At 41.4% G+C, this 25,106-nt stretch overlaps 1 protein-coding gene across 1 annotated transcript; it reads left to right on the plus strand.

Annotated features, from left to right (window-relative positions):
- On the plus strand, positions 1–23,238 carry nek5 (NIMA related kinase 5). Its single transcript, XM_085765249.1, has 23 exons — positions 1–144; positions 250–346; positions 426–523; positions 1,395–1,478; positions 2,844–2,914; positions 4,147–4,233; positions 8,969–9,023; positions 9,553–9,666; positions 12,391–12,477; positions 13,452–13,548; positions 15,851–15,957; positions 16,133–16,197; positions 16,285–16,410; positions 17,054–17,132; positions 17,261–17,377; positions 17,988–18,068; positions 18,805–18,894; positions 18,993–19,046; positions 19,135–19,230; positions 19,901–20,072; positions 21,719–21,829; positions 21,897–22,038; positions 22,732–23,238. Exons 1-23 carry the CDS (start codon positions 19–21, stop codon positions 23,003–23,005), a joined length of 2,430 nt encoding a protein of 809 aa, XP_085621375.1. The 5' UTR covers positions 1–18; the 3' UTR covers positions 23,006–23,238.
- The last annotated feature ends 1,868 nt before the right edge of the window (positions 23,239–25,106 follow it).

Here is a 25,106-nt window from a genome sequence, read left to right on the forward strand (position 1 = left end):
AGGTGTGGTCCAGGTGTTATGAACAGCTATGAGGTCATCCGTCAGATCGGGGAGGGTGCGTTTGGGAAGGCTTTCCTGGTCCGAGAGAAAGGTGGAGGAGGTGGAGACAGACAGCATGTGGTCAAACAGATCAACCTCAGGAAGGTGATGAAGACAGTTTCTCTCCAACACACGTATTCAGGTTTTAGTTTGTTTTTAGTTTAGATTCATTTATTTTAATAGTGAATGTGTTTTTTTGTTCCTGCTCAGATGTCAGCGAAGGAAAAGGAGTCGTCAAAGAAAGAGGTGACGCTGCTGTCGAAGATGAAACACCCGAACATCGTCTCCTTCACCGCCTCGTTTCAAGGTGAGCACACACACACACACACACACAGTCATGTCCTGTTGTCAGCAGCTACACACTGGCTCACTGTGAGTCTGTGCAGAGGGAGGCAGCCTGTACATAGTGATGGAGTACTGTGATGGAGGAGACCTGATGAAGAAGATCAACCTGCAGAGAGGAGTCCCCTTCACCGAGGAGCAGGTACACACACACACACACACACACCATTTTGTTTGGTTTAGTTTAGTTTTTTTCTTCTATATTTAACTTTTTATTGGTTTCTTGAGTTGACAGATACACACCAAACATTCATACACAAAAACAACAACACAGACAAACCTCCATGTGCAACCAGCGTACTCTCCACATGTCCATGAACTGCAAAATATAAAATAGTTTGTGAGTTTTGATATGGTGATATATTATATGAGCTCCAATTATACTATACAGTTGATTTGTTTTTTAAAGGAATAGTTCACGAAAAAATGAAATTCAGTCATTATTGACTCACCCTCATGCCGATGAATACTCCGGAGTAGTTTTTCATTCCTCAAAGTGCATCTGGAAACCCAGGAGGTTCGTAGTCCAACGAAATCCTTATATGAGAGTCAATAGCGCCTGACACAAAAACCATTTAATATTCCTCCACACTGCTCGTCCACTGCAATCCAAGTGTCCTGAAGGGAGATAGTCCAGAGTTTACTGGAAACGACGTCATTTAGGACATTTTTACAGCCTAAACAGTCCTGGATTGAATTTGCCTGGGGCGCACTCTCGCACACACGTGAATGCGAGAGCACAATACAGGACCAGACGAGCAGTGGAGTGTGGAGGAATATTAAATGGTTTTTGTGTAGTTTTATGGACGTTTTTGTGTCGGGCGCTATTACTGTCATATAAAGTTTTTGTTGTACTACGAACCGGCCTCCTGGGTCTCCAGATGCACTTTGAGGAATAAAAAACTACTCCAGAGTATTCATCAGCATGAGGGTGAGTCAACAATGAATTTAATTTTTTGGTGAACTATTCCTTTTATTGAAAATGAGTTCAACTGTGTGTGTGTGTTCCTCAGATCGTCTCCTGGTTCGTTCAGATCTGTCTGGGCCTCAAACACATCCACGACAGGAAGGTTCTCCACAGAGACATCAAAGCTCAGGTGACTGTCCCACCTCACTGCCACACACACACACACACACACACACACACACACACACACACACACACACACACACACACACACACTTTATACTTAACACACTTCCTGGTTCCTCTTTACACTCGCTGAGATCAGCAGCTTCACTTGTAAACAGCAGCTATCAGTTATTTTCATTAACTATTACGTAATCTGTTGATTGATGTTGTATTGTAAATATAGACTGAGGTTGTAATAATGAAGAATGCCCATCACAGAGTCTGAGGCGACGTCTTCAAACCAAAATACTAAAGTCAGTTTACAAAGAAATGAAACAAAAGGACAGGGAATCTTCACATTTGAGAGGCTGGAAATAGAAAATGTTTGGATTTTTATCCTAAATGACTTAAATAATTGATTAATCAGTAGATTTCCTGATGAATTTAAAGGCAGCTGTTGGATACAAAGTGAAACCAGAGCTTTTTTTTTTTTTAATTATTACACTAATATCCAGGTGTAGACGGATTGTTATGTGGTTTCACTCCATGAGTTGATAAGAATGATGAATTATCTCATCTAATGTTGTTTATTTAGTGTTATTCCTCTTTTTCGTGGCCTGTAATGAGCCCATGAGACCTGAACTGTTGTAGTAAAGGTTTCAAAGGTTTCAAAGGTTACTTTATTTATACCCTCAGGTACATTTTGTTTGCAGTGAATCACATTTATGACATTACAGTAATAGACAAACAGCACAGTACATGCAACAGGACATACATAGCTATAAAGTGACAACAGTGCTCGGGGGTAAGAGATTAAAATGATTCAAATAAGACCAAGTAAAACTCAATAAAACCAAATAAAAACCAGCAGCTCTCAAGGTTATTCTGTTGAGTAATATCACTTCATACAGAGCAGAGATTAGAGCTCTGGGGCTGATGGGAGATGTACTGTCTTTTATGTTTTCATATTAGAGATACAAAGTCCAACCACAATATCAAAGTTTGTGGTGTGTGAGACGTTCTTCATCCTCCTCTTTAGTCCACAGATGATGATGTTTGACTGTACAGCAGACACTCAGGGTCAAACTTGAACACGATGAACAACATTACACAGCGAAGCAGTGTGTTATCTTTACAGAGTCGAGGGGATTTTTACATCAGAACTGTCCTCAGGTCAGCTTTGTTGTGAACAAAGGCCTCGCTGTGAGCCAACTCCCAGAATAACTCCACTGACCACAGTCTCTGTTCGCAGCCATCACCGCCTTTTCATCAATCATATCTGTTTTCACACACACACACACACATATACACACACATAAAGGAACACATGATACATGCCCAGTCACTGTTGTCCTGGTCGAACACAGACGTGCTTTCATTCCCGCTCCAGAATATCTTCCTAACCAACGGAGGGATGAAAGCGAAGCTGGGCGACTTTGGAATCGCAAGAATGTTGAATAAGTAAGTCAGTGTCATCTTCACACACACACACACACACATACACACAAACACACACACACACACACACACACACGGTGACAGTGCAGCTGTTTATCACTGGGCACTCTGTAACACATGGACGAGCTCCAAACAAGTCATTATCATTCCACAAACTGTCGACCGGGACATGTAAACACACATGGTCCTGGAAATAACGGTCGGCCTGTTTCACCCGCAACCAGGAAACTGAGCAAATACCACAGAGCACACGCTTTTATTTTTAGCAAATTCACACTAGATAAAATAAGATAAGACTTTTTTTATTTATCATAAGATAAGAACAGGGGACAAAGACGACAGGAAGCACCTTGTCTCACAGTTTTAGTTTTATTTAAGTTGAGGTATTTTATTTTTTTCTGATGCCAGCTGTGAAAAAAAATAGAAGCAAAGAACTAAATAAACACCGACCACTGTTAAACACAGCTGTGAGGGTTCTGGGCCGGGGCTTTTATTCTGAAGGAGAAGGTGGGTTAGAGGGTTAGGTTACTTTATCCACATTGTTTTCAGTTTGTCCTTCCTGTTGTCATGGACACATTAATATAATATCTTAACAAGACCTTGACTCAGCTCAAGGAGGATCTAATTATGTTTTGGAGCCTAAAGGTCAAACGTCACGGTTACAGTAGCTTCACAAAAGACGTTTTTTTAAACCAGAACTTATGAGAAAACTTCACATAAATGGTTCATGTTTAATATTATGACATATGGATAAACATATGGACATAACCTGGGATTTTTTCTTTTTTTTTCTTTTCTTTATCATTTATTTTGAACATTTTTTTATTTTAATAAAAGACATATAAAATAAATAACACGTGTTAAAGTGTCCCAAAATACAAACAAGACCAATATTCAATTCAATAAACATTGTATGCTTGAAAAGGAGCAGGAGGAAGTTTTTCTGATCAGTTGTAGCAGTTATATGCTGAGCAACATTTGACAAGTTAACATGCAATATGTAAGTCATCCAAGTTTTCCAAAATGTCATTTATTAATCATAATCTTCTCATAATTTCATTCTGCTTTGAATCTTGTTTCTGAGCCTATATACGTATGAGCCTCTGATGAACGTGAACTCAGAGGAAACATAAAGATTGTTCCTCATCAGTTCAGTGCATTAAAAACAGGTTGAAAAAAAATACAATAAGTTAAAATCTAAAACCACGTGTCTCTTGTGTGTGTGAACTGTGCAGCACCATGGAGTTGGCCAGGACGTGTGTCGGGACGCCGTACTACCTCTCCCCAGAGATCTGTGAGAACCGACCGTACAACAACAAGACGTACGTACGATCATCGCAACAAACAACACAACTTTCTTCTTCTTTGGTGACTGTCACTTGTTTGTCTTCCCTGAGATTTCTTTTTTTAGAGATAATTTTCATGTTTTAGTACAAAGACAGGTAAAACAAGAGACAAATACAAAATACTGAAGAATTATCCAAATTCAAGGTCCAGGGGTGATACCAACACATCATGAACAGTCTCGCTCATTGGCCAAATAAACGCCATTTCTACCATCAGAATGTTACCAGACTGAGTTGTTTCAGAGGTAAATACAGAGACTGCTTGATGAAAAACTGCCCCTTAAGGCAACGCGCATCAGCGGTTTTGCATGAATTAAATCTCTAAAACAACTCGTAACGTTCTGTTATTATCTCATAGCGTGGTGAATGTGCAGGTCACAACTTGTCCACCAGAGCGTTGTGGAGTTGTTGGATTGTGTATTTGATAAGTTTGATGAGGGAAACCAAGAAATCCCATGAGCCTCCGTAGCGTAGCTCTGAGCAGCTCACGGCTCTGCTCCGCCATTCTAAAAATAGCTTGCACCGACAATTAAAGGTAACAAACCTACTGCTATGACTATAGGGATTATGGCAGTGGGCCAATTTGCCAAAATGTTGAACTATCCCTTTAACTGTTTAGTCAGTTTACTCTATAAACTCTTATTAAACCGTTCAAACCTCAGCGTACCAGCAACAGCAGCAGCAGCAGCTCTGACATCACCAGGTGTCTGATGGTCCTCCACTCCTCTTCTTCTTCCTCTTCTAGTGTCATAAAGCCTTCCTGAGTGGGATGATGTCACTGTTGGTTTTATTAGCGCCGCTGTCGTCCTGTCAGCTTATCACATTTAAAAAGGCATCTCACCCTCTCATCAGCAGCAGTACATGATCCTCACAGCTGACCGTCATGTGTGTGTGTGTGTGTGTGTGTGTGTGATACCTCTGTCCACTCATGTGCTGGTCGTGTTTCACTGACACATGTAGTTTATTAGTTTGACACCACTTTGATTAGCGGTGCGTAGCAGCTGTGTCTCTCACTTGCAGCACATGGAGACAGTGAATCTCTCTCCAGCTGGTGATGTCAGTTCTTCACTGGTATGTCGGTTATGTTGTCGCTGCTGTGTGATGCGCCGCTACGTCTCAAAGATCACAGATCATTGATTTCAGAGCTGCACGGATGAAATATTTCTTTTTTTGGCTTCAATTTCATCACAAACAGCAAAAAAACAAACAAAAAAAAACAACCTGAGCTCGTACTGTAAATCTCTGAGTCACGGTGTTGTCAGCTGCTGGATTTTATTTTACGACTTGCTGCATGAAGCAAGAGTGGCGACTCCCTCTCCTCTCACAGATGATGATTTATACGGTGGCCCTGAGGGGTCAAAATACTGCAGCTTATGAAAAAAACAAAAAAACACATGCAAAGACACAAACACGCTGCACGTGAGCTGCAAAAAACACAATATGATCAATAACATGGGAATCATGTGATATTGATATGGTTCCCTCGTTTTATCGTGACTGGTCCTTCATTTTATTGTGACTGGTCCCTCATTTTATTGTGACTGGTCCCTCGTTTTATCGTGACTGGTCCCTTGCTTTATTGTGTCTGGTCCCTCCGTTTATTGTGACTTGTCCCTCACTTTATTGTGACTGGTCCCTCCCTTTATTGTGTCTGGTCCCTCCCTTTATTGTGACTGGTCCCTCACTTTATTGTGACTGGTCCCTCACTTTATTGTGTCTGGTCCCATGTTTTATTGTGTCTGGTCCCTCGCTTTATTGTGACTGGTCCCTCGCTTTATTGTGACCGGTCCCTCGCTTTATTGTGTCTGGTCCTTCAGTTTATTGTGACCGGTCCCTCACTTTATTGTGTCTGGTCCCTCGCCTAATTGTGACCGGTCCCTCACTTTATTGTGTCCCCAGACCGGTCCCTCGCTTTATTGTGTCTGGTCCCTCGCTTTATTGTGACTGGTCCCTCGTTTTATTGTGACTGGTCCCTCACTTTATTGTGTCCCCAGACTGGTCCCTCGCTTTATTGTGACTGGTCCCTCACTTTATTGTGTCTGGTCCCTCGCTTTATCGTGACTGGTCCCTCACTTTATTGTGACTGGTCCCTCGCTTTATTGTGTCTGGTCCCTCACTTTATCGTGACTGGTCCCTCACTTTATTGTGTCTGGTCCCTCACTTTATTGTGACTGGTCCCTCGCTTTATTGTGTCTGGTCCCTCACTTTATCGTGACTGGTCCCTCACTTTATTGTGTCTGGTCCCTCACATTATCGTGACTGGTCCCTCACTTTATTGTGACTGGTCCCTCGCTTTATTGTGACTGGTCCCTCACTTTATTGTGTCCCCAGGCCCCCAGATTGTGACTGGTCCCTCGCTTTATTGCGTCTGGTCCCTCGCTTTATTGTGTCCCCTGACTGGTCCCTCACTTTATTGTGACCGGTCCCTCGCTTTATTGTGACCGGTCCCTCGCTTTATTGTGACCGGTCCCTCACTTTATTGTGACCGGTCCCTCGCTTTATTTCGACTGGTCCCTTGCTTTATTGTGACCGGTCCCTCATTTTATTGTGACCGGTCCCTCGCTTTATTGTGACCGGTCCCTCGCTTTATTGTGTCTGGTCCCTCGCTTTATTGTGACTGGTCCCTCGCTTTATTGTGACCGGTCCCTCGCTTTATTGTGACCGGTCCCTCACTTTATTGTGACCGGTCCCTCACTTTATTTCGACTGGTCCCTTACTTTATTGTGACTGGTCCTTCGCTTTATTTCGACTGGTCCCTCACCTTATTGTGTCCCCAGACTGGTCCCTCGCTTTATTGTGACTGGCCCCTCGCTTTATTGTGACTGGTCCCTCACTTTATTGTGTCTGGTCCCTCGCTTTATCGTGACTGGTCCCTCACTTTATTGTGTCTGGTCCCTCACTTTATCGTGACTGGTCCCTCACTTTATTGTGACTGGTCCCTCGCTTTATTGTGACTGGTCCCTCGCTTTATTGTGACTGGTCCCTCACTTTATTGTGTCCCCGGACCGGTTCCTCTCTTTATTGTGACTGGTCCCTCGCTTTATTGTGTCTGGTCCTTCGCTTTATTGTGACTAGTCCCTCGCTTTATTGTGACTGGTCCCTCACTTTATTGTGTCTGGTCCCTCACTTTATTGTGTCTGGTCCCTCGCTTTATTGTGACCGTTCCCTCACTTTATTGTGTCTGACTGTCTGGTCCCTCGCTTTATTGTGACTGGTCCCTCACTTTATTGTGTCCCCGGACCGGTCCCTCGCTTTATCGTGACTGGTCCCTCACTTTATTGTGTCCCCGGACCGCTCCCTCGCTTTATTGTGTCTGGTCCCTCGCTTTATTGTGACTGGTCCCTCGCTTTATTGTGACTGGTCCCTCGCTTTACTGTGTCCCCGGACTGGTCCATCACTTTATTGTCTGGTCCCTGGCTTTATTGTGACTGGTTCCTCACTTTATTATGACTGGTCCCTCGCTTTATTGTGACCGGTCCCTTGCTTTATTGTGTCCCCGGACTGGTCCCTCGCTTTATTGTGACCGGTCCCTCGCTTTATTGTGTCCCCAGCCCGGTCCCTCGCTTTATTGTGTCTGGTCCCTCGCTTTATTGTGACTGGTCCCTCGCTTTATTGTGACCGGTCCCTCGCTTTATTGTGACCCCGGACCGGTCCCTCGCTTTATTGTGTCCGGTCCCTCTCTTTATTGTGACTGGTCCCTCGCTTTATTGTGACTGGTCCCTCGCTTTATTGTGACCCCTGACTGGTCCCTCGCTTTATTGTGACCGGTCCCTCACTTTATCGTGTCCCCAGAAACACTTTGCATGTTGCATTGGGAGGTTTTTGCAGCTCATGTGTTAAATTGATGAAGTTGTTTTCTCGTTTTGTGTGTGTTTTTATGTGTTTTCTTCAGTCGACCTCTCAGCTCTCGACTCTGACCTCAGATCAGATCTCTGTGATAAAAACACCAGCGTTCATTTCTACAACACGTCACAAACACACGAAGAGACGAACACACATCTGTGACAGGAAACTCCTCGCTCTCATTATCATTCCCCAACTCCTCTCTCTCTCTCTCTCTCTCTCTCTCTTCTCTTCTCTTCTCTTCTCCTCCTCCATGTTGTTGTCGTACAGCTGAGGTCACGCTGGCTTCCTCTTTCCCACACTCACAAAGACACGTTGTATTTCTACACACTCTATAACCTGCACTCAGGCCTTGGCCTCGCCACACCTGAAACTAAACCTACGGCGTAAACCTTAAACCAAGTCAAGAGACAAAAATATCCTCAATCTGAAAATCTGAAACTTTAATATGTTCTCACAAAGACACACACACACACACACACACACACACACACACACATGCAAATATTTGTAACCCTGCCAAACACAGAAATACCAGACCAGTCATAATATTCCCCCAGAAACGACTCTGGTCCTCGTTACGTCTTTGTTCCTTATGGTGTTTTCTGCCTGTGGCCGGGGGGGACGGACGAGGGCGTCCTGTTTCAACAGGAGACACGATGTCACGTTACACAAGATGTTTAATGTTGACTTCATAGATCCACTCCCCGAGTCTGTCCTCCATCACAACAAAACCCCAGAGTCTCTGTCTATGTGTGTGTGTGTGTGTGTGTGTGTGTGCAGTTGTTCTGGTTCACATTAATGTCAGATCGCATTTAAAGTCCTTCCTCATGATGCAAACGTGTGTGTGTGTGTGTCCTGTCTGCAGGGATATCTGGTCTCTGGGATGTGTCCTTTACGAGCTCTGCACCCTGAGGCATCCAGTGAGTGAGCTGCAGCCGCACCCAGAGCATCAGCAGCTGCTTCACACACACACACACACACATACATATACACACACACACACACAAACACACACACACAAATACACACACACACACATACACACATCTGGAAACAGTGCTAACACCGAGCTAAAGGCTAAAGCTTTGTGCTAAAAGGGAGATTCACACAAATGTGAAATGCAGCAGCAACGTTTAGAAAAGTCACAGGTTTATGAACCTCATTCTCTGGAAACCATGAAGGTCTCATGGAGATCCATCCCATAATAGTTCAGTAAATGTTCAGTCAAGACCAAAGACTCATCATTATCTAATATGATCAGCCAGATGTTTTCCTTTTGTTTAATCACATCATTTCCTGTCGTCGTCTGGAACAGATAAACAATCGGATCAGAGAAAACAAACTACGACACGTTCGATGTGTTTTCTGATAGAAAATAATCAATCAATAATCAACCATGACAACAGTTGCTAGGTGACTGATTATCTGTGTGTGTGTGTTCACCTGCAGTTTGAGGGCAACAGTCTGAGGCAGCTGGTGGGGCAGATCTGCAGGGGGCGCTACAGCCCGCTGCCCCGGCGCTACTCCTACGACCTCCGGCTGCTGCTCACACAGCTGTTCAAGGTCAGACAGCTGCAGCACCGCAACATCTGTTCAACATCTGGACTTTCACCTGTCGACTCTAACCTGAACATCTCCACCTCACTCTGAGCAGGTGGATCCAGTTCTTTACTTTTCTGTTTTCTTTTCTTTTCCTCTCTTTTCTTTCTTTTCTTTTCTTTTTTACTTTCCTTTCTTTTTTACTATTCTTTTTCTGTCATTTCTTTTCTTTTTTCTTTTCCTTTATTTTATGTTATTTACTTTTCTTTCTTTTCTTTTTTACTTTCCTTTATTTTTTACTTTTCTTATTCTGTCCTTTCTTTTCTTTTCTTTTCTTTTTTCTTTTCCTTTCTTTTCTTTTTCTTTTTTCCTTTCCTTTATTTTTTTAAATTTTCTTCTATTTTCACTTTTATTTTTTACTTTCCTTTGTTTCTCTCTTTCTCTTTTTGCTTTTCTTTTTTAAAAAAAACATATTTTCTTTTCTTTTCTACTTTAATAGATCTCCGCACACTTAGATCTATGCAATTTCACTTTATTAAAGGCTAAGCTTTTGGTCTCAGACGACCTTCATCAGAGCAATACCAATTTTCTTCAGTTTGGACACTTTTGATACCTCCAGCACCTTGGCAGAGAGCCAGCCGGGTGAAGCGGCAGCCCCCTTTTTGCATATACTTTTCTACTTTAATACAACATTCAAAGCCATGTTATTTGTCAAGAATAATTTTAATCTTTCTTTACAGATTTTACATTTGAACACTTTTGACTCAACCCACAAATCAGTTTTTATCTCACTGTCTTCAGTTTCAGAGAAACATTTTTCAAATCTTTAATTTCCATAATTGATCATCCATCCATCCATTCATCCTTTGTGTACACCACTTATCTGCGCAGGGTCACTGTGAGTTGGTCCCAGCCTATATACACACTCATATTCATGACGACGGGTCAATCAGGAGTCTTCAGTTTACATTGTGTGTGAGAGGAAGATTCAAACTCCACACAAAATATTTCACAAAGAATTCAAGATAGGAGAAATGTCCAAAAACCGAACTGAACTCCTCATCATGAATCATCCGTGTGACCCCGAGGTTAAAGCAGCTCCGATCAATCATCAGTCACAGTGAGAACTCGGTGCATTAACGACATGATGCTGATCTCAGATTCTTGTTTCTATCTTTCACTTTATGTTGTTTTGGCACCGGGACATTTCAGTTTCCCCTGGTTTCTCCACAGTGTGTGTTTGTGTGAACAGACTGTGTTGTAACAGGCCGATGGTGTGTTGCTGTTTTACATCAGAAAGGTTTATTCCACTCAAATTGCTCCACGACTGTGAGACAAGACGAAACCGTGACAGAAAACTATTGCAGCATTTTTTCCTGAGAAGTTGCTGGTTAATTCAGACTTTACCAGTAACAGACTCTGTCAGAGTCAGCGTTGGTCAACACTGAACATACTTCTTCAAAACTCTTAACACAGTCTGCATTTACCAACATACGTCGAAGCAAAACACACGTCTCAGAACAGGCTCAGGTCTCATGAGGAAGCAAACACTCTCACTGTTAACACACACACAAAGACACAGAATCATTAGGCTACATAAAATACATTTGATCTTTTAGGTTTGACTACTTTTTTCAGATCTTCAGATTTTCAGAATTGAATCGTTGCATATTGTAAGAATGAATCAGCAACGCAGCATTTTACCTCAGTTACATGAATTGTGTATCATGATTTACAGTTTTTACAAAAAAAAAACATTTTACTGGAAATAAAGAAAAAAGCAGAATCACAAACTTACAAAGAGGACACACACTTTGACTCACTCTCTTCAGCATCTGGCCACATGTTTCTTCATCTGAAAACCAGGTAGTGACTGTAGCAGAGTGGAACACAAATGTTGTGTTCTTTGACCTTTGACCTCTCTGCACCGTATGGGGTCCAATAAGACCAATGATGACAAACCATCATGACAGAGAGCGGCTCAGTGTCATGTTTGCTCCTCTCTCACCTAGGACGTCCTGCTGTTTTTCTTTTTTTTATATATTTTTCATAACATTTTTATTTTCACATTTCATTTTATTGTCAATATTTTGTTGTGATTTTCTGTAGATTTCAGTGTGACTGCAACAGAAATCCTCATCGTTCTGTTCTGTAAAACTTCAATGTTTTGCAGTAACTGAGGAAAGAGTTCATGCGTCGAGGCGTCTGTGGTCACAGTTTGCTCCACATTGACCTCTGACTGTGTGTGAAGAGTTGTGACGATCTGACTTCAGTTTTGACCAACACTAGTGGTCAGCAATTGAAAAAAACCCCCCCAAAAACCTGTTCTCACCTGCTCAGACTGGAGAAGATTTTAAAAAGGAAAGTGCAAATGCTGAATGAGAGGAAACAGTGTGTGTGTGTGTGTGTGTGTGTGTGTGTGTGTGTGTGTGTGTGTGTGTGTGGTCAGGATGTGATGGTGGACGGAGCAGCAGGAAGGAAGCTGCTATTGTCTGAGAGAAGACGCTCAGGACGTCGACCTGAGACAAACAGATTAAAAACCTTCATGACGACTCACTTTTAACCCCCGAGTCACTTCACCTCCGTCCCTCAGGCTCAGACCGTCACAGGTGAAACATGTCAGAGTCTCTGGAACCGGGCAGATGTTCAAAATGACAACAACATCTGGTTTAAAAATGATCAGATTATGATCTTCTGTGTCGGTGACTTTCACTTTCACTTTTCACTCTGATGCTGAACCTTCCTCAGGTCAACCCCAGAGACCGTCCGTCCATCACCTCCGTCCTCCTGCGTCCCTTCCTGGAGAAGAACATCAGCAAACATCTGGATCCTCAGGTAATGAAAATGGTTGAATCAGTGGGAAAATGAAACTCAGACACTGTTTTGATTAGATTAGACGTACTTTCTTCATCCCACAACGGGGAAATTTAGTTGTTACATCGGCCAAGTTAAGAAAGAAAGTAAAAACAAAAAAAAAACAAATCAACCTTCAACCAGGCAATGTGCAAAACAAGTGATGTGCGGATCGATACTGAAATATCGATACTTCCGATACCCGGTCTGTGTGCTCAAAAATCGATTCTCAAATGAAAATATCGATACTTTTGATACTTTATACTTGTGGTAACGTATATCATTAACAGGAACATGGTGGAAAATAACAAAACTATTGAGACCTTGTCTAAATGACATGCAGTTTTTAGGAACTACTTTTTCTTCCGCCTGGGTAAGTGCGTAGCCTAATGCGTAACCCGCTGCTCACTCAACAGTCAGTCTGTCTCAGTCTGTGTAGAGGCCACTACCTCAATATACTTCAGAGTTTAAAATAAATAGATACGTATGTTACTCTGATGTCTTGTATCCTTAGGAAGCTATGACTTGAAATACACTACTTTTTAAAATTTAGATTTACCAGGCACATTAGGTGTATTTGCACATATCGGTATCGGATCGGTATCGCCGATACCAGCCGGAATTTTACTCGGTATCGGATCGGAAAGCAAATTTGTGGTATCGAACATCACTAGTACTGAGGATATAAGGATATAAGGTGGCCTGATACAAAACTATTGATACGTAAAGTGACTATGGTGTAAAAATATTGCAATGTAAGTGACAATGATATAAATATAAGTATAAATAATATAAATACTACTACTGCAGGTGTGCATGAAATAAGAATATTGTGATGTAAAGTGACCATTGATATAAAAAATATTGCTAAGTAAGTGACAATGATATAAATATAGATATGAATATAAATATACTAATACAGCCAGGTATGCATGTGTGTGTTTGTGTGTGTGCAGGTGATGCAGGAGGAGTTCAGCCGCACGGTGCCGAGAGGAAACAGAGCAGCAGCTTCACGAGCTGCTAAAACCAGAGCAGGAGCAGCAAACACACCAGGTTAAACCGCACACGCACACACACGCACACACTCACACACACACACACACACACACACACACACACACACACACACACATAAACCACAGACACACACTCACACACACCTGCATACAGTAAGTTTATTATCAGCAGTCTGATCGACAAATCCTCCCACATGAAGGTTGTAGTTTTTATCGCCCCTATGTGACTGGTTTTGCTTTTATATTATGAGTCTGTGTGTGTGTGTGTGTGTGTGTGTGTGTGTGTGTGTGTGTGTGTGTGTGTGTGTCGTCACGGCGATTTGAAGACGCCTCCAGTAGCAGGAACCACCACATAGGAGGTTTTGAGTAACGCGTCGTCTGTGGAAACACGTTGTCACGGTGCCACTGTCTCACCTGCAGCACAACAACATCACAACCGTTGTGTGTTTGAGCTCAAAGTGAAGTGTGTAGGTGTGTGTTTGTGTAGGTGTGTGTGTGTGTGTGTGTGTCAGGGTGGGAACGGCAGCACGGTGGTGCCAGTGTTAGAGGAAGTGGTCTGTGGTGCTGCTCAGCTCTGGTGTTTGTTAGAGAAACACAGATGTGAGTGTGTAAAAGGTTGAGTGTGTCGCTGATGAATCAGATTCACCTCAATTGGTCCCAATAATCAGTCTCATATAAAGTATTTCATAGTAAAAGTACAAATATTTGACCTGAAACATGTCAAAAAGTCTTTAATTATCAGTATCAGATGTATTTGTGGGTCTGAGGTGTTGGTGGGAGAAGTAAAAATAAAAAGTGAGCAAAGGGTTCCTACGCAAGTTTGCGTAGGAATACGTATTTATGAAAGCAAGATTTGATTTTTGCTAATAAAAAGCCAAATAAGTTACATACTGGGGCTTTAATGTTTATCTGGGTTTTATCTGAAGTTATTTTGGGTTAATTATTTTGTATGCGCTATTTGCTACAATCTCCTGGAAATTATTTGGTGACATAATGGCATACAAATTCAGAATAATGAAAACAAACGATTAAGTGCATAACATTTTTTACATGATACACATCTAAATACTCAAATGTCACAAATTATTTGAATGTTTTTACAGAGAAGTCTGGAATAGTTTTGATTATCAGCTTTGTTGTTGCTCCTCATAGTGAGGCATCATATTCAGGGGTTTCCACATCTGATTTAACATAAAATTCAAAGGCTTTCTCAGGAGGTTTCAGAAATAATTCCCTCAAATCCCTCAAAAATGTGTGTTATTAAAAACATTTCTCCCACATACAGCCACGGGTGTGTAACGTTATGCCAACAAACGCCTTAAATCTTCTCAAAGTTTGATTTAATTTTGGAGTTAAGAGAAACAAAGAAGCTTCAGAGAAACGTGTCAGAGTGAGTCAAAGTGAAAGTGAAATAGTGAACACACACACACACACACACACACACACAGCGGATAGAGGAGGGGTCACAGAGATCAGTCTGAGGAGCCGCTTCTCTTTAACTGTGAATGTGGATTCTGGCGCCACCTACAGGTCATTTAGTTTGACTGTTGTTCAGGTGCTTGCTCCTCTCTGTTGATCGTTATCCTGTCACGTCTCTCCTCCTTTCGCTGTGTGTTGGAGACATCAGACGTCTGTTTCAAGTCTTTGTCTGGTTTTAAGCAGCTGCACCATGGTGACCTCATGCACACAGCAGATTATACTGAATTTATGTTTAGTTTTAGTTGTCTATAAAAACTAAAATGATCTGATTGAAACTTTGCAACACAAAAAACAAGACAGTTCATATGATCAACATTCAGTGAGCATTTCCCAGTAGTGCAGTCATGTATCAGTCTGTAGATTTAATGAAAAGTATTTACATCTAAGTTAAGGGTATTTTTATCACAAGATCTTTCTGTGTCTTCTAATGCAGAGAAATAAGACAAAACAAATGAAACAATGATATGCTTGTAAAATCATCAGATAATTAAGTTTTAAAGTTGAATAGTGTTGAATATCTTATAATACTACGCAGTGTCGACATAAACAACTGTTTATTAATGTGTTAGTGACATTTCATTTCATTTCATTTCGATCTATTTCATTCATGGTATACATTCTCGCATGGTTGCACATATTTACATAATGTACACACTTTCACCATGAATGAAAAGGAGCAGGATGAAGAAAACTTATAGTACCTGCCCCTCTCTGTTGTTACAATTACATTGGCTTACACCAATATTATTCTCTATTAAGAATGATCTGTCATCACTGCTGGAAGTGAAGTCACTTGTCCACTTGTCCACTTGTCCACTTAACTTCCTGTTAATCTAACCTGAGGCTCTGCTGTCGTCCAGAGAAGACACACAGGTCCAGAGGAGCCGAGGGGCCCGGGGCCAAGAGACCGGCCCCGAAACCAGAGTGGAGAGTCCCACTCAGGCTCCACAGCCCCGCCCCCCACAGAGTAATAACAGATCAATAATATCATTGTTTTTACTCACACTGGAGTTTTCTACTGTGTTACAGCAACTTTCAGTCCAGGTTCTGTTGTTATATTCTATGTTTATATACTTATACTTTACTTTATTCATTTATTTTATCTGTGTAAGCACTTATTATTCTTTTTCTTATTGCTGCAGCCTGTTCATCACAGAGCAGGACGTCCAGCTGCAGACAGAGCCGTCGCCAGGCAACAGAACCAACGGTGAGTAAAAACATCTGGTCTGAATCGGACCGACGCAGCGTGACGTCTGAACACTTCACCGTGTGATGTCATGTGCTGCTGCTGCAGGTCTCCAGTCCAGCAGCCGGTCAGTCACTACCTGCACTACCACGCCCAGCTGGACGCCTTGCAGAGGAGGAAGAAGGAGGACGGCCTTCATCCTCCTCCTCCTCCTCCTGTGGAGCCGTATCAGCTGTGAGTGATCAATCATTATCAGTACTGATCAATCTGTGGACTCTCGATTGATGGATTCAATATTTTCTCCATAAATTGTCAGAAAATCAAAGATATGAACGACAGTTTTCCAGAATCCAAAGTGACTGTTATGGTCCCTCGGCATTAATGACACATAGGCTGGAGCTCGACTGGTGCACAACCTTTTATTTCCTCTTTGGCGCCGTGAAACTAAAAACACATGAAAAGATTCAATTACACAATTGCCAATATTAAAACATACAACACAATAAATTCGATACACACTCCCGCTCCTCATCCGTACTCATACAGTTTAACAACACTTCATTCATAAAAACAATTCATTGTAGCCGTCAACCCATACAAACAAATAAACAAACAAACATTTACCTCACTTCGCCTACCAAGGGCGTAAACTCTTTGCTTCAAAACATATCTGCTCCACACACATCTCTTCTGGCAGTGGCTAAACAAGCACCACAGTCAAAGTTACGCACACAATCGCATGAGAACTATGTTGCATCAACATATTTAAGTTACATACCGTATCCTTTATTCCTTTGATTTCCCCAAATCCTCCTCTTTAAAATTTTGTACTAATTTTCTGTTGAATTATTGATGAACCTCCTCTGTGTTGTGTCAGTGTGGCTGCAGCTCGTCATGAATACCTGCAGAGGAGGCAGGAGGCCAACCAGTACAAACTGAGAGCAGAGAAACAGCTGGTAAGACCACGGCAGACCACAACAGACCAGTACAGACCACAACAGACCAGCATAGACCAGAACAGACCAGTACATTTTCTATAAACACTACATAAACTCTGGCCTCTGACCTCTGACCTCTGACTCAGGGTCTGCGGCCGTCTACGGCTGAACACCACCGGAGGCCTGGAGGTCTGGACCAGGACCAGGACCAGCACCAGGAGCAGCAACACACACCTCAGGACAGGAGGCCGGACGGACAACAGGTGAGACACAGATGCTGCTTTTACATTTTAATTTAAAGGGATAGTTCACCCAAAATTGATAATTCACCAATTTATCTACTCACCGTCATGCCAAGGAAGGGTTTGGAGAACTTTCAGAGTCATCAAAACGCTTTTGGAGTTCCAGCGGGGGTCCGGCTGGAAACAGCTTTTCATATAATGGCGGCGGATAGAGTTCACTTTTGAATCGTCCAAAACATAGACTATGAAACATCCAGATACCTCCATACTGCTCGTCTGTACTGACCCAAGTGTCCTGAAGCCGCCACATGAAAAAGTTGTTTGGAAAAAATTAATTTGATCTCTGTTTTTAGCCTTGTTGTAGCAGTAGCTCTACGATGAAGTATTACGGCCACATTGACAAATAAATTTACGACTTTATTCTCGTAAATGTATGACTTTATTCTTGAAGTCTGTGTTTTTTGTTTTTTTTCTCAATGTGGCCCTAATACTCCGTCGTAGTAGCTCCCAGTTTCTCTGTTGATGTTTGTACGCATGCGCGAGCATGACAGTGAGTAGATGATTGGTGAATTATCAATTTTGGGTGAAATATCCCTTTAAGTTAATGTAGTCTAAATTTGTGTGTGTGTAGGAGTACCTACGCCAGCTGGATGCCATCAGGCTGCAGTATCAGCGGGACATGAGACAGATGAAACTCAGAGCTGAAGCTGAGGTGACCTTTGACCTCTGACCTTTAAAGGGATAGTAGCATTTTTTTAAAGTGGGGTTGTATGATCTACAAATAGTAGTTTAATTGCAGTAGAAGACTCTCTGCACTCCTCCTGTTAGCAACGCCAGCCCATAATAGCCCTGCCCAGAGTTTTACAACATACATTGTTGTGAATGGACCCAAAGAAACGGCCTATTTTCGCGGCCTAAAAGAGGTTTTACCTGAATATAAAAAACCCAGTTCCATTGTTTGCTATAATATAATTTTTTCCAGCCCTTCAGAGTGCAGTAAAAACAGTTTTTATTTGGACCTAACCAACTCACGTATCCCAGGGTTAGCGCCCGCCGATCAGCAGTTGGTTAGCTCCAAATAAAAACTGTGTTTTTCCTGCACTTTGAAGGGCTGGAAAAAATTATATTATAGTGAACAATGGAACTGTGTATTTTTTTTTCACGTGAAACCTCTTTTAGGCCACGAAAATAGGCCGTTTCTTTGGGTCCGTTCACAACACTGTATGTTGTAAATCTCTGGGCAGGGCTATTATGGGCTGGCGTTGCTAACGGGAGGAGAGAGTCTTCTACTGCAATTAAAGTACTTAGGGGCTATTTGTAGATCATACAACCCCACTTTAAGAAAATGCTACTATCCCTTTAACGGTGTAAATGTTAGAGAGAGAGAGACATTATAGATACAAGTAACATCTGTTTGATAGATAATCAATATAATCAATAATACTCAGATTCAGCCTCAACAGAAACATGAGACGTTTGTGGTGGAGAAGCCGAGAGAGTCTGAAGCTGAGGAGCAGCAGGAGGTTTCACCTGCTCAGGTACACACACACAACACAACACACCGATAATCAATAACCAATAATCAATAATCAATAATCATCCTCCAGAGATGAAGAGAGTGTTTTTGCTGCTGCAGGACGTGGACGTTGCTCTGAGGCGGATCAGAGACCGGAGGAGACACGGAGACAAGGTGGGAGGACGACAACACACAACCGAACCGATCAGATCGATTGATTGATTGATTGATCGTTTATTGGTTTTGTTTGTCGTTTCTGAAGAAGGGAATCATGTTCGAGATCCGGTTGGACGATGATGATGATGATGATGATGGTGATGACGGGAGGAAGAAGGAGAGAGGAGGAGAGGAGGAGAAGGTAAATGTATTTCTATTCCACAGCTCCTCTTCCTCCTCTTCTTTTTCACTCCTCCTTGTTTTTTTCTTCCTCCTCCTCCACTTCTTTCTCCTCCACTTCTTTCTCCTCCACTTCTTCTCTTTCTTCCTCATCATCTCCTTCCTCTTCCACATCCTCCACTCCTTTATTTTTTCTTCCTCCTCCTCTTCTCCTTCTTCTTCTTTTTCTTCCTCCACTGCTTTTTTCTCCTCCTCCATTTCTTTTCCTCCTCCTCTTTTTTCTTCCTCCTCTTCTTCATCATCCTCCACTCCTTTATTTTTTCTTCCTCTTCTTCTTCTTCTCCACCACTCTCCTCCTCTTCTTGCTCCTCATCCACTTCTTCTTTTTCCTCCTCTTTTTTCTTCCTCCTCCTTCTCTTCTTTTTCTTCCTCCTCCACTTCTTTTTTCTCCTCCTCCTCCTCCTCTTTTTTCTTCCTCCTTCTCTTCTTCTTCTTCCTCCTCCTCCTCTTTTTTCTTCCTCCTCCTTCTCTTCTTCTTCTTCTTCTCTATTCTCCTCCTTCTTGTCCACTTCTTCTTTTTCTTCCTCTTCCTCCTCGTTTTTTTTTTTAGTTTACAAAAAAATGTTCAAGTTTTCACATATATTGAAAGTCTTAATCACTTTCTGGTTGCTTGTTCCGTCTGCTCCCGTCAGGATGTGGACCCTCTGAACCGGACCCTGAGCTTCCAGGAGGGGGAGGAGCTGCAGCTCCGGGATTGGTCGGAGCAGAGGAGGGGGTGGAGCCACAGGACTCCTCAGACGCTGCTTGACGCGCTCGCCAACATGGACGTCAACCACACCGCCGCCGCCGTCGAGCTGGAACAAGGTGCAGGTCCGTCGAGGAGCCGCTTTTCGATCGATTCTATTGATTTATTCAGTTTCAATGTGAACGATTAACGATCATGTTTTTCATTATTTAGACAAAAGTTGTTTATTTCAAATATGTATAAACAAAACAAAACAAGACAAGAAATGATAGTTTAATAAAAAACTATAAGAAAAATAATCATAATAACAAACAACGAAAAAAAAATGTCAAACTCTTGATAATTCATTTAACAGTGAGGAAGAAAATAACTAATTTAATCCGATCCACTCTCCAAAGATTATTGATTAAAAATAATCTCAACCAATCAATAGTTTTCATAAAGAAGAGGAATCACAGTCTTAAAGGGACAACGAGGAGTTTCTATTTGGTTATAAAAAAGTCTCACGTTAATGTGGATGAATCTACGCTACCCACACTTGTTAATGGGCCCTTTTTCGATAAATATATCGTTTTGTCTCTATCGTTATTTTGTTATTATTAGTGGTGGTGGAAATGCTGGTCGAGCCGACCAGCGTTTCTTTACTTTCAGTTTCGTGGCGAGTCATGAGAATAACGCTGTCGAATTCCCGTTTATGGTCGGAACTATGACGGTATGTGATCGTCTTCGAACCTCTGACTTTAATTCTTGATGAATGAAAACATGAGTCTGTCTTGCGCCGGTCAAAGAATTTCACGGTGCGCGGAGGCTCATAAATGTAGTGTGAAAATGCTTCGCTTTTCCAAAACTCTTCGCTGTCCCTTTAACAGTGAGGAAAAAAATAACTAATTTAATCTGATCCACTGATTAAAAATAATCTCAACCGATCAATAGTTGCTTGTCTCATATGCTACTTAACATATCATTTTTTTTTATAAAGAAGAGGAATCACAGTCTTAAAAGCCCTGTTAGACTAACTGGATGGTTCTACTGTAATAAACTTATTTTAATTATATAGTTTTATCCCTGATTATTATTGATTTTAGATGTTTGGTAACACTTTATAATAAGTACACACTATATAAAGCATTAGTTAAGCATTGATAAATACTGAATTCCTATTCATAACGCATGAATACTCATTAGTATGTAGTTTATAAATACAGTTAGTGCTTATCAATGGTGAGTAAAACATTTTTAACTGTGTTTATAAACTACATACTAATGAGTATTCATGTGTTATAAATGATGAATTCAGTATTTAATGCTTAACTAATGCTTTATATAGTGTGTACTTATTATAAAGTGTTATCAAAAATCTAAAATCAATAATCAGGGATAAAACTATATAATTAAAATAAGTTTATTACAGTAGAACCATCCAGTTAGTCTAACAGGGATTTTAAGACTGTGATTCCTCTTCTTTATAAAAAAAAATTATATGTTAAGTAGCATATGAGACAAGCAAACTATTGATTGGTTGAGATTATTTATTTTATTTTAATCAGTGGATCAGATTAAATTAGTTATTTTTTTCCTCACTGTTAAACGAATTATGTTACCAGATTTTTTATTTCCTCTCTTCACTTCCTCTCAGATCCTTTTACACAAGATTTGTTTTTTTCATCTCTCAGCTGTTTTATTTTTCTGTGAAGCTTTTTTAACTGTGCTAAGAAAAGCGCTGTATAAATATAAAGTTATTATTATTTTGTTTTTGTGTGTTCAGGTGAGGAGGCGTGCGGCCGCAGAAAGTGGACGGAGCGTCGCCCCGACACTCTGCTGGACGCTCTGGCTCAGGCCGAACTCACCTCATCCACTCTGGGCTCAGCGACTGAAGGTCGGAGACGTTCACTGAGTCTGAATGTGGATGTTTTCACGTAGATTTGATGATGTTTGACTCTCAGATTTAGATCCAGAGCGAGACGGAGCAGAGGAGGAGGACAAACAGGTGAGGGAGGGGCAGAAGGAGCAGCAGGAGGAGGAGGAGGAGTCTGACGTGGAGATGGATGAAGATCGTTTGGAGCCGAGGTCAGACGACGACGACACGTGAGTCTTGTTCACGTCACTCTGCAGCTATTTGTTTCAAATGTTTTTATTGTGAAGCAGACAGTATATCAAATATACATCCATCTTGGTTTAAGCAATGCTTCAGTATTTTGTAATATAAGTAACAAAGGTGTCCTACGAATAAGTAAATAAATGAAAAACAATAGATGGGAGAAAAATCTGAAAAATATACAAAAATAAGTAAATAAATACATTTATTGAAATAAATGAATAATAATAACTCCCTCCCTGACCCACCCCGTCCCTCCCACCCAGTACTACTCAGGTTGTCCTACATCCTGTTTCAAGAAAGAAATAATCGGTTGCCACATCCTTTTGAAGTCTTCCAACCTACCACTAAGAGAATAACGAATCCTTTCAAGGTGTAATGTATCAGTCAGTGCCGTTAACCATTCTTTGAAAGTAGGTGTCTTTTGAGAAAAATGAAAACACTGCTGTCCAGAAATGTTCTAGTTTGGTAGCTATGAAGTAGATTTGCCTCCGCTTGGTTACATTTTTCACAGATGGGTGATATTTCTGGGAATATTCTATGTAATTTTACTCTTGAGTAATGCAGCCTATGCACTCTGCAACTATTTATTGATTAAATCCATCTCATGTGGAAAAAAAAACATCTGGAACCTGCATCTTCCGTTTAAATGGTGAACATCTGGACTCTGATCTGTTCTGCAGGAACTTCGAGGAGTCGGAGGAGGACGAGCTGAGAGAAGCCGTGGCCGACTCCATGAAGAACCTGTTCGTCATGGAGGACGGCAGCTCGGACGAAGCAGGAAACGCAGAGGAGGAAGGTGCGGAAGAGGTGCATGATGGGACGCAGGACGGAGAGGACGGAGCTGCGACGAGCGCTCAGCGGATAAAACCAGGACCAGAGGAGGCAACAGGAGGAGGAGACGGACAGAGAGACGAGTCCCAGACGGAGAGAGAGACACAGCAGCAGACGAGCTGAGGCGTCGCTGCAGGAAGAAACTAAACACAAACACAAACAACCACAAACTTCATCCTCAGTCGTTCGCTGGGAGGAAAAGAAACACTGTGAAGCCGTTTGTCTCTGGCTCAAACTCCTCTGACATTTATCAACATACGTTTTATTCTTTAAACAGAAATATTCACTAAAACAGACGATCACTGTAGTTTTTCATCAAACAAAGAGGAGATGATGGATGAAACATTTCCAGCAGCAGAGTGAACCAGATTTTAATCAAGAGGAAGTTCAGACGTCAGAAAAATGTTCTAGTGAATTATTTTCAATCATCGAGGACAAACCCTCTTGTGTCTGGTGTTTGTCAGGGAAAACATGGAGAATCAAATAATCACTTGAACGTGTTGAATGAACTGTTTAATTAAGTTTGAGATATACAGATGCATCTCAATAAATTAGAATATCATAGTTTATGTCCATAGTTCAATTCAAAAGGTGAAACTAATGCATTATATAGATAAATTACAAACAGAAAGTTTTTTTTAATTGACTGAATTTCTTTTAATTGTAATGATTAAAGTTTACAAAATTCAGTATCTCAAACAAATTGAATATTACAAAAGACCAATTTTAATATGGAAATGTTGAAAAGTATGTCCATCCATAAGCACTCACTACTTGGTTGGGGATGTTTGGTGTCTCAGATAAAATTGAAGCCCCACAATGCAACTTTTAATGCACAGGGTTAAAACCTGAGTGGGTGAGAAACTCCTCAGTGGTTAAACTCTGTTTAAGATGCTGGAGTCTGGACAGTCTGGTGGTTGTCATGGTGACGGGACAATGAGGACACACACAGGACCGACCTGAAGAGTCTGGACTCGACTGATACTTTACTTCCTGATTGAATTTCTGCTCAACTTTATTTGTGAGTGAGACGTTCAGTGCTGGTTTGAGTCCTCGTGTGTGTGATTCACTGACTGTGGGAAAAAAGCAGATCATGCTGCAAAATGCTGCTGTTTGTGAGTTTGTTTTGTTGCAGAAAACACCAGTGACCAGTCGAATGTGTGCTGATTGTAATTGTTTGTTTATTGATTTATTGCAGTATTGAAGCAGATTTTTCAGTTTCTCAGTGAAACAAGCTCAGAAACGTCCTCCTCCATAAATATCACTATAACACTTCTTTCAAAATAAAAGCGTCTGTAAATATCCAACATGTTATTCTGACAGACAGGAATGCAGGAAGTGAAACAACATTTACATTTTAAACATTAAAGATTTGGCTTCGACCAACGTGGCTTTAAGTGCTGCTTCTTCTTCAAAACGAACCTCACTAAAACTTCTGAACACAGAAAAAAAAACCCAGTTCGCTCCGTCACATCATTTATATATAAATCACCCAAAATATTCAATTTATTATAAATTAAGACCAAGAAAAGCAACAAAGTCTCAGATCTGAGAAGCTGGAAACACAGATCAGTCTGATATTTATCCTTAACTTAAATAAAACCAATCAATCATCACAAAGGCTGCAGATCAATCGACTGATTAATTATTTATGAATTAATCGACTGGTTGTTACAGCCCTGAAGCTGTGGAATGTAACTTTAAAGGGCAATTGCCGTTTTTTTTACAATCTGGACCTTATTTCTAGCATAAAATACGATCATTTCCTCACTCAGATAACTGTGGTGTCATTACAAGTCGTTCCGACGAAATGAGCTCCAGCCGAGAGCCGCGTATATCCGTATAATGGAGTCTACAGGGCAGCAGAATGTAGCCTCTAAATAACACATTATCTGCAGAGAAACTCGTTCATTTCACCAATATTTAGTTCTGATAGGCTAGTGCTATTCCCCTCTGAGTCCGGGGTTAGCTGTTATCAACAGCCGGGGTCTGTAGGTTGACCTACTGACCTCTGACCTGGATGATGTCATCTCTGAGCTTGTTGCTACCGCTAATGCTACGGTTCGTTTCTGCGTGTTTCCGACTTGTCAGAACAAAATGAGCTGCTGGATGAAGTTCAGCTTCCACAGGCTTCCTCTCCTCAACCTGGACTCACTAAAGCTCCGGCTAGTTGAGATAAAAATGGACCCGAATGCCGAAGCGGAATCATTATTATCAGAATGAG

Source organism: Trachurus japonicus, chromosome 21, assembly GCF_045865225.1.
Source record: "Trachurus japonicus isolate A0001 chromosome 21, Traja_1.0".
NCBI classification, from domain to species: domain Eukaryota; kingdom Metazoa; phylum Chordata; class Actinopteri; order Carangiformes; family Carangidae; genus Trachurus; species Trachurus japonicus.

What these genes read in the sequence shown, in the direction of transcription:
- nek5 (XM_085765249.1), top strand. Translation starts at nt 19, where the DNA reads ATGAACAGCTATGAGGTCATCCGTCAGATCGGGGAGGGTGCGTTTGGG. An exon ending in TCCCCTTCACCGAGGAGCAG is followed by an intron (nt 524 to 1,394) that starts GTACACACACAC and finishes TGTGTTCCTCAG; the next exon opens with ATCGTCTCCTGGTTCGTTCA. An exon ending in GGAGGAGACACGGAGACAAG is followed by an intron (nt 19,047 to 19,134) that starts GTGGGAGGACGA and finishes TCGTTTCTGAAG; the next exon opens with AAGGGAATCATGTTCGAGAT.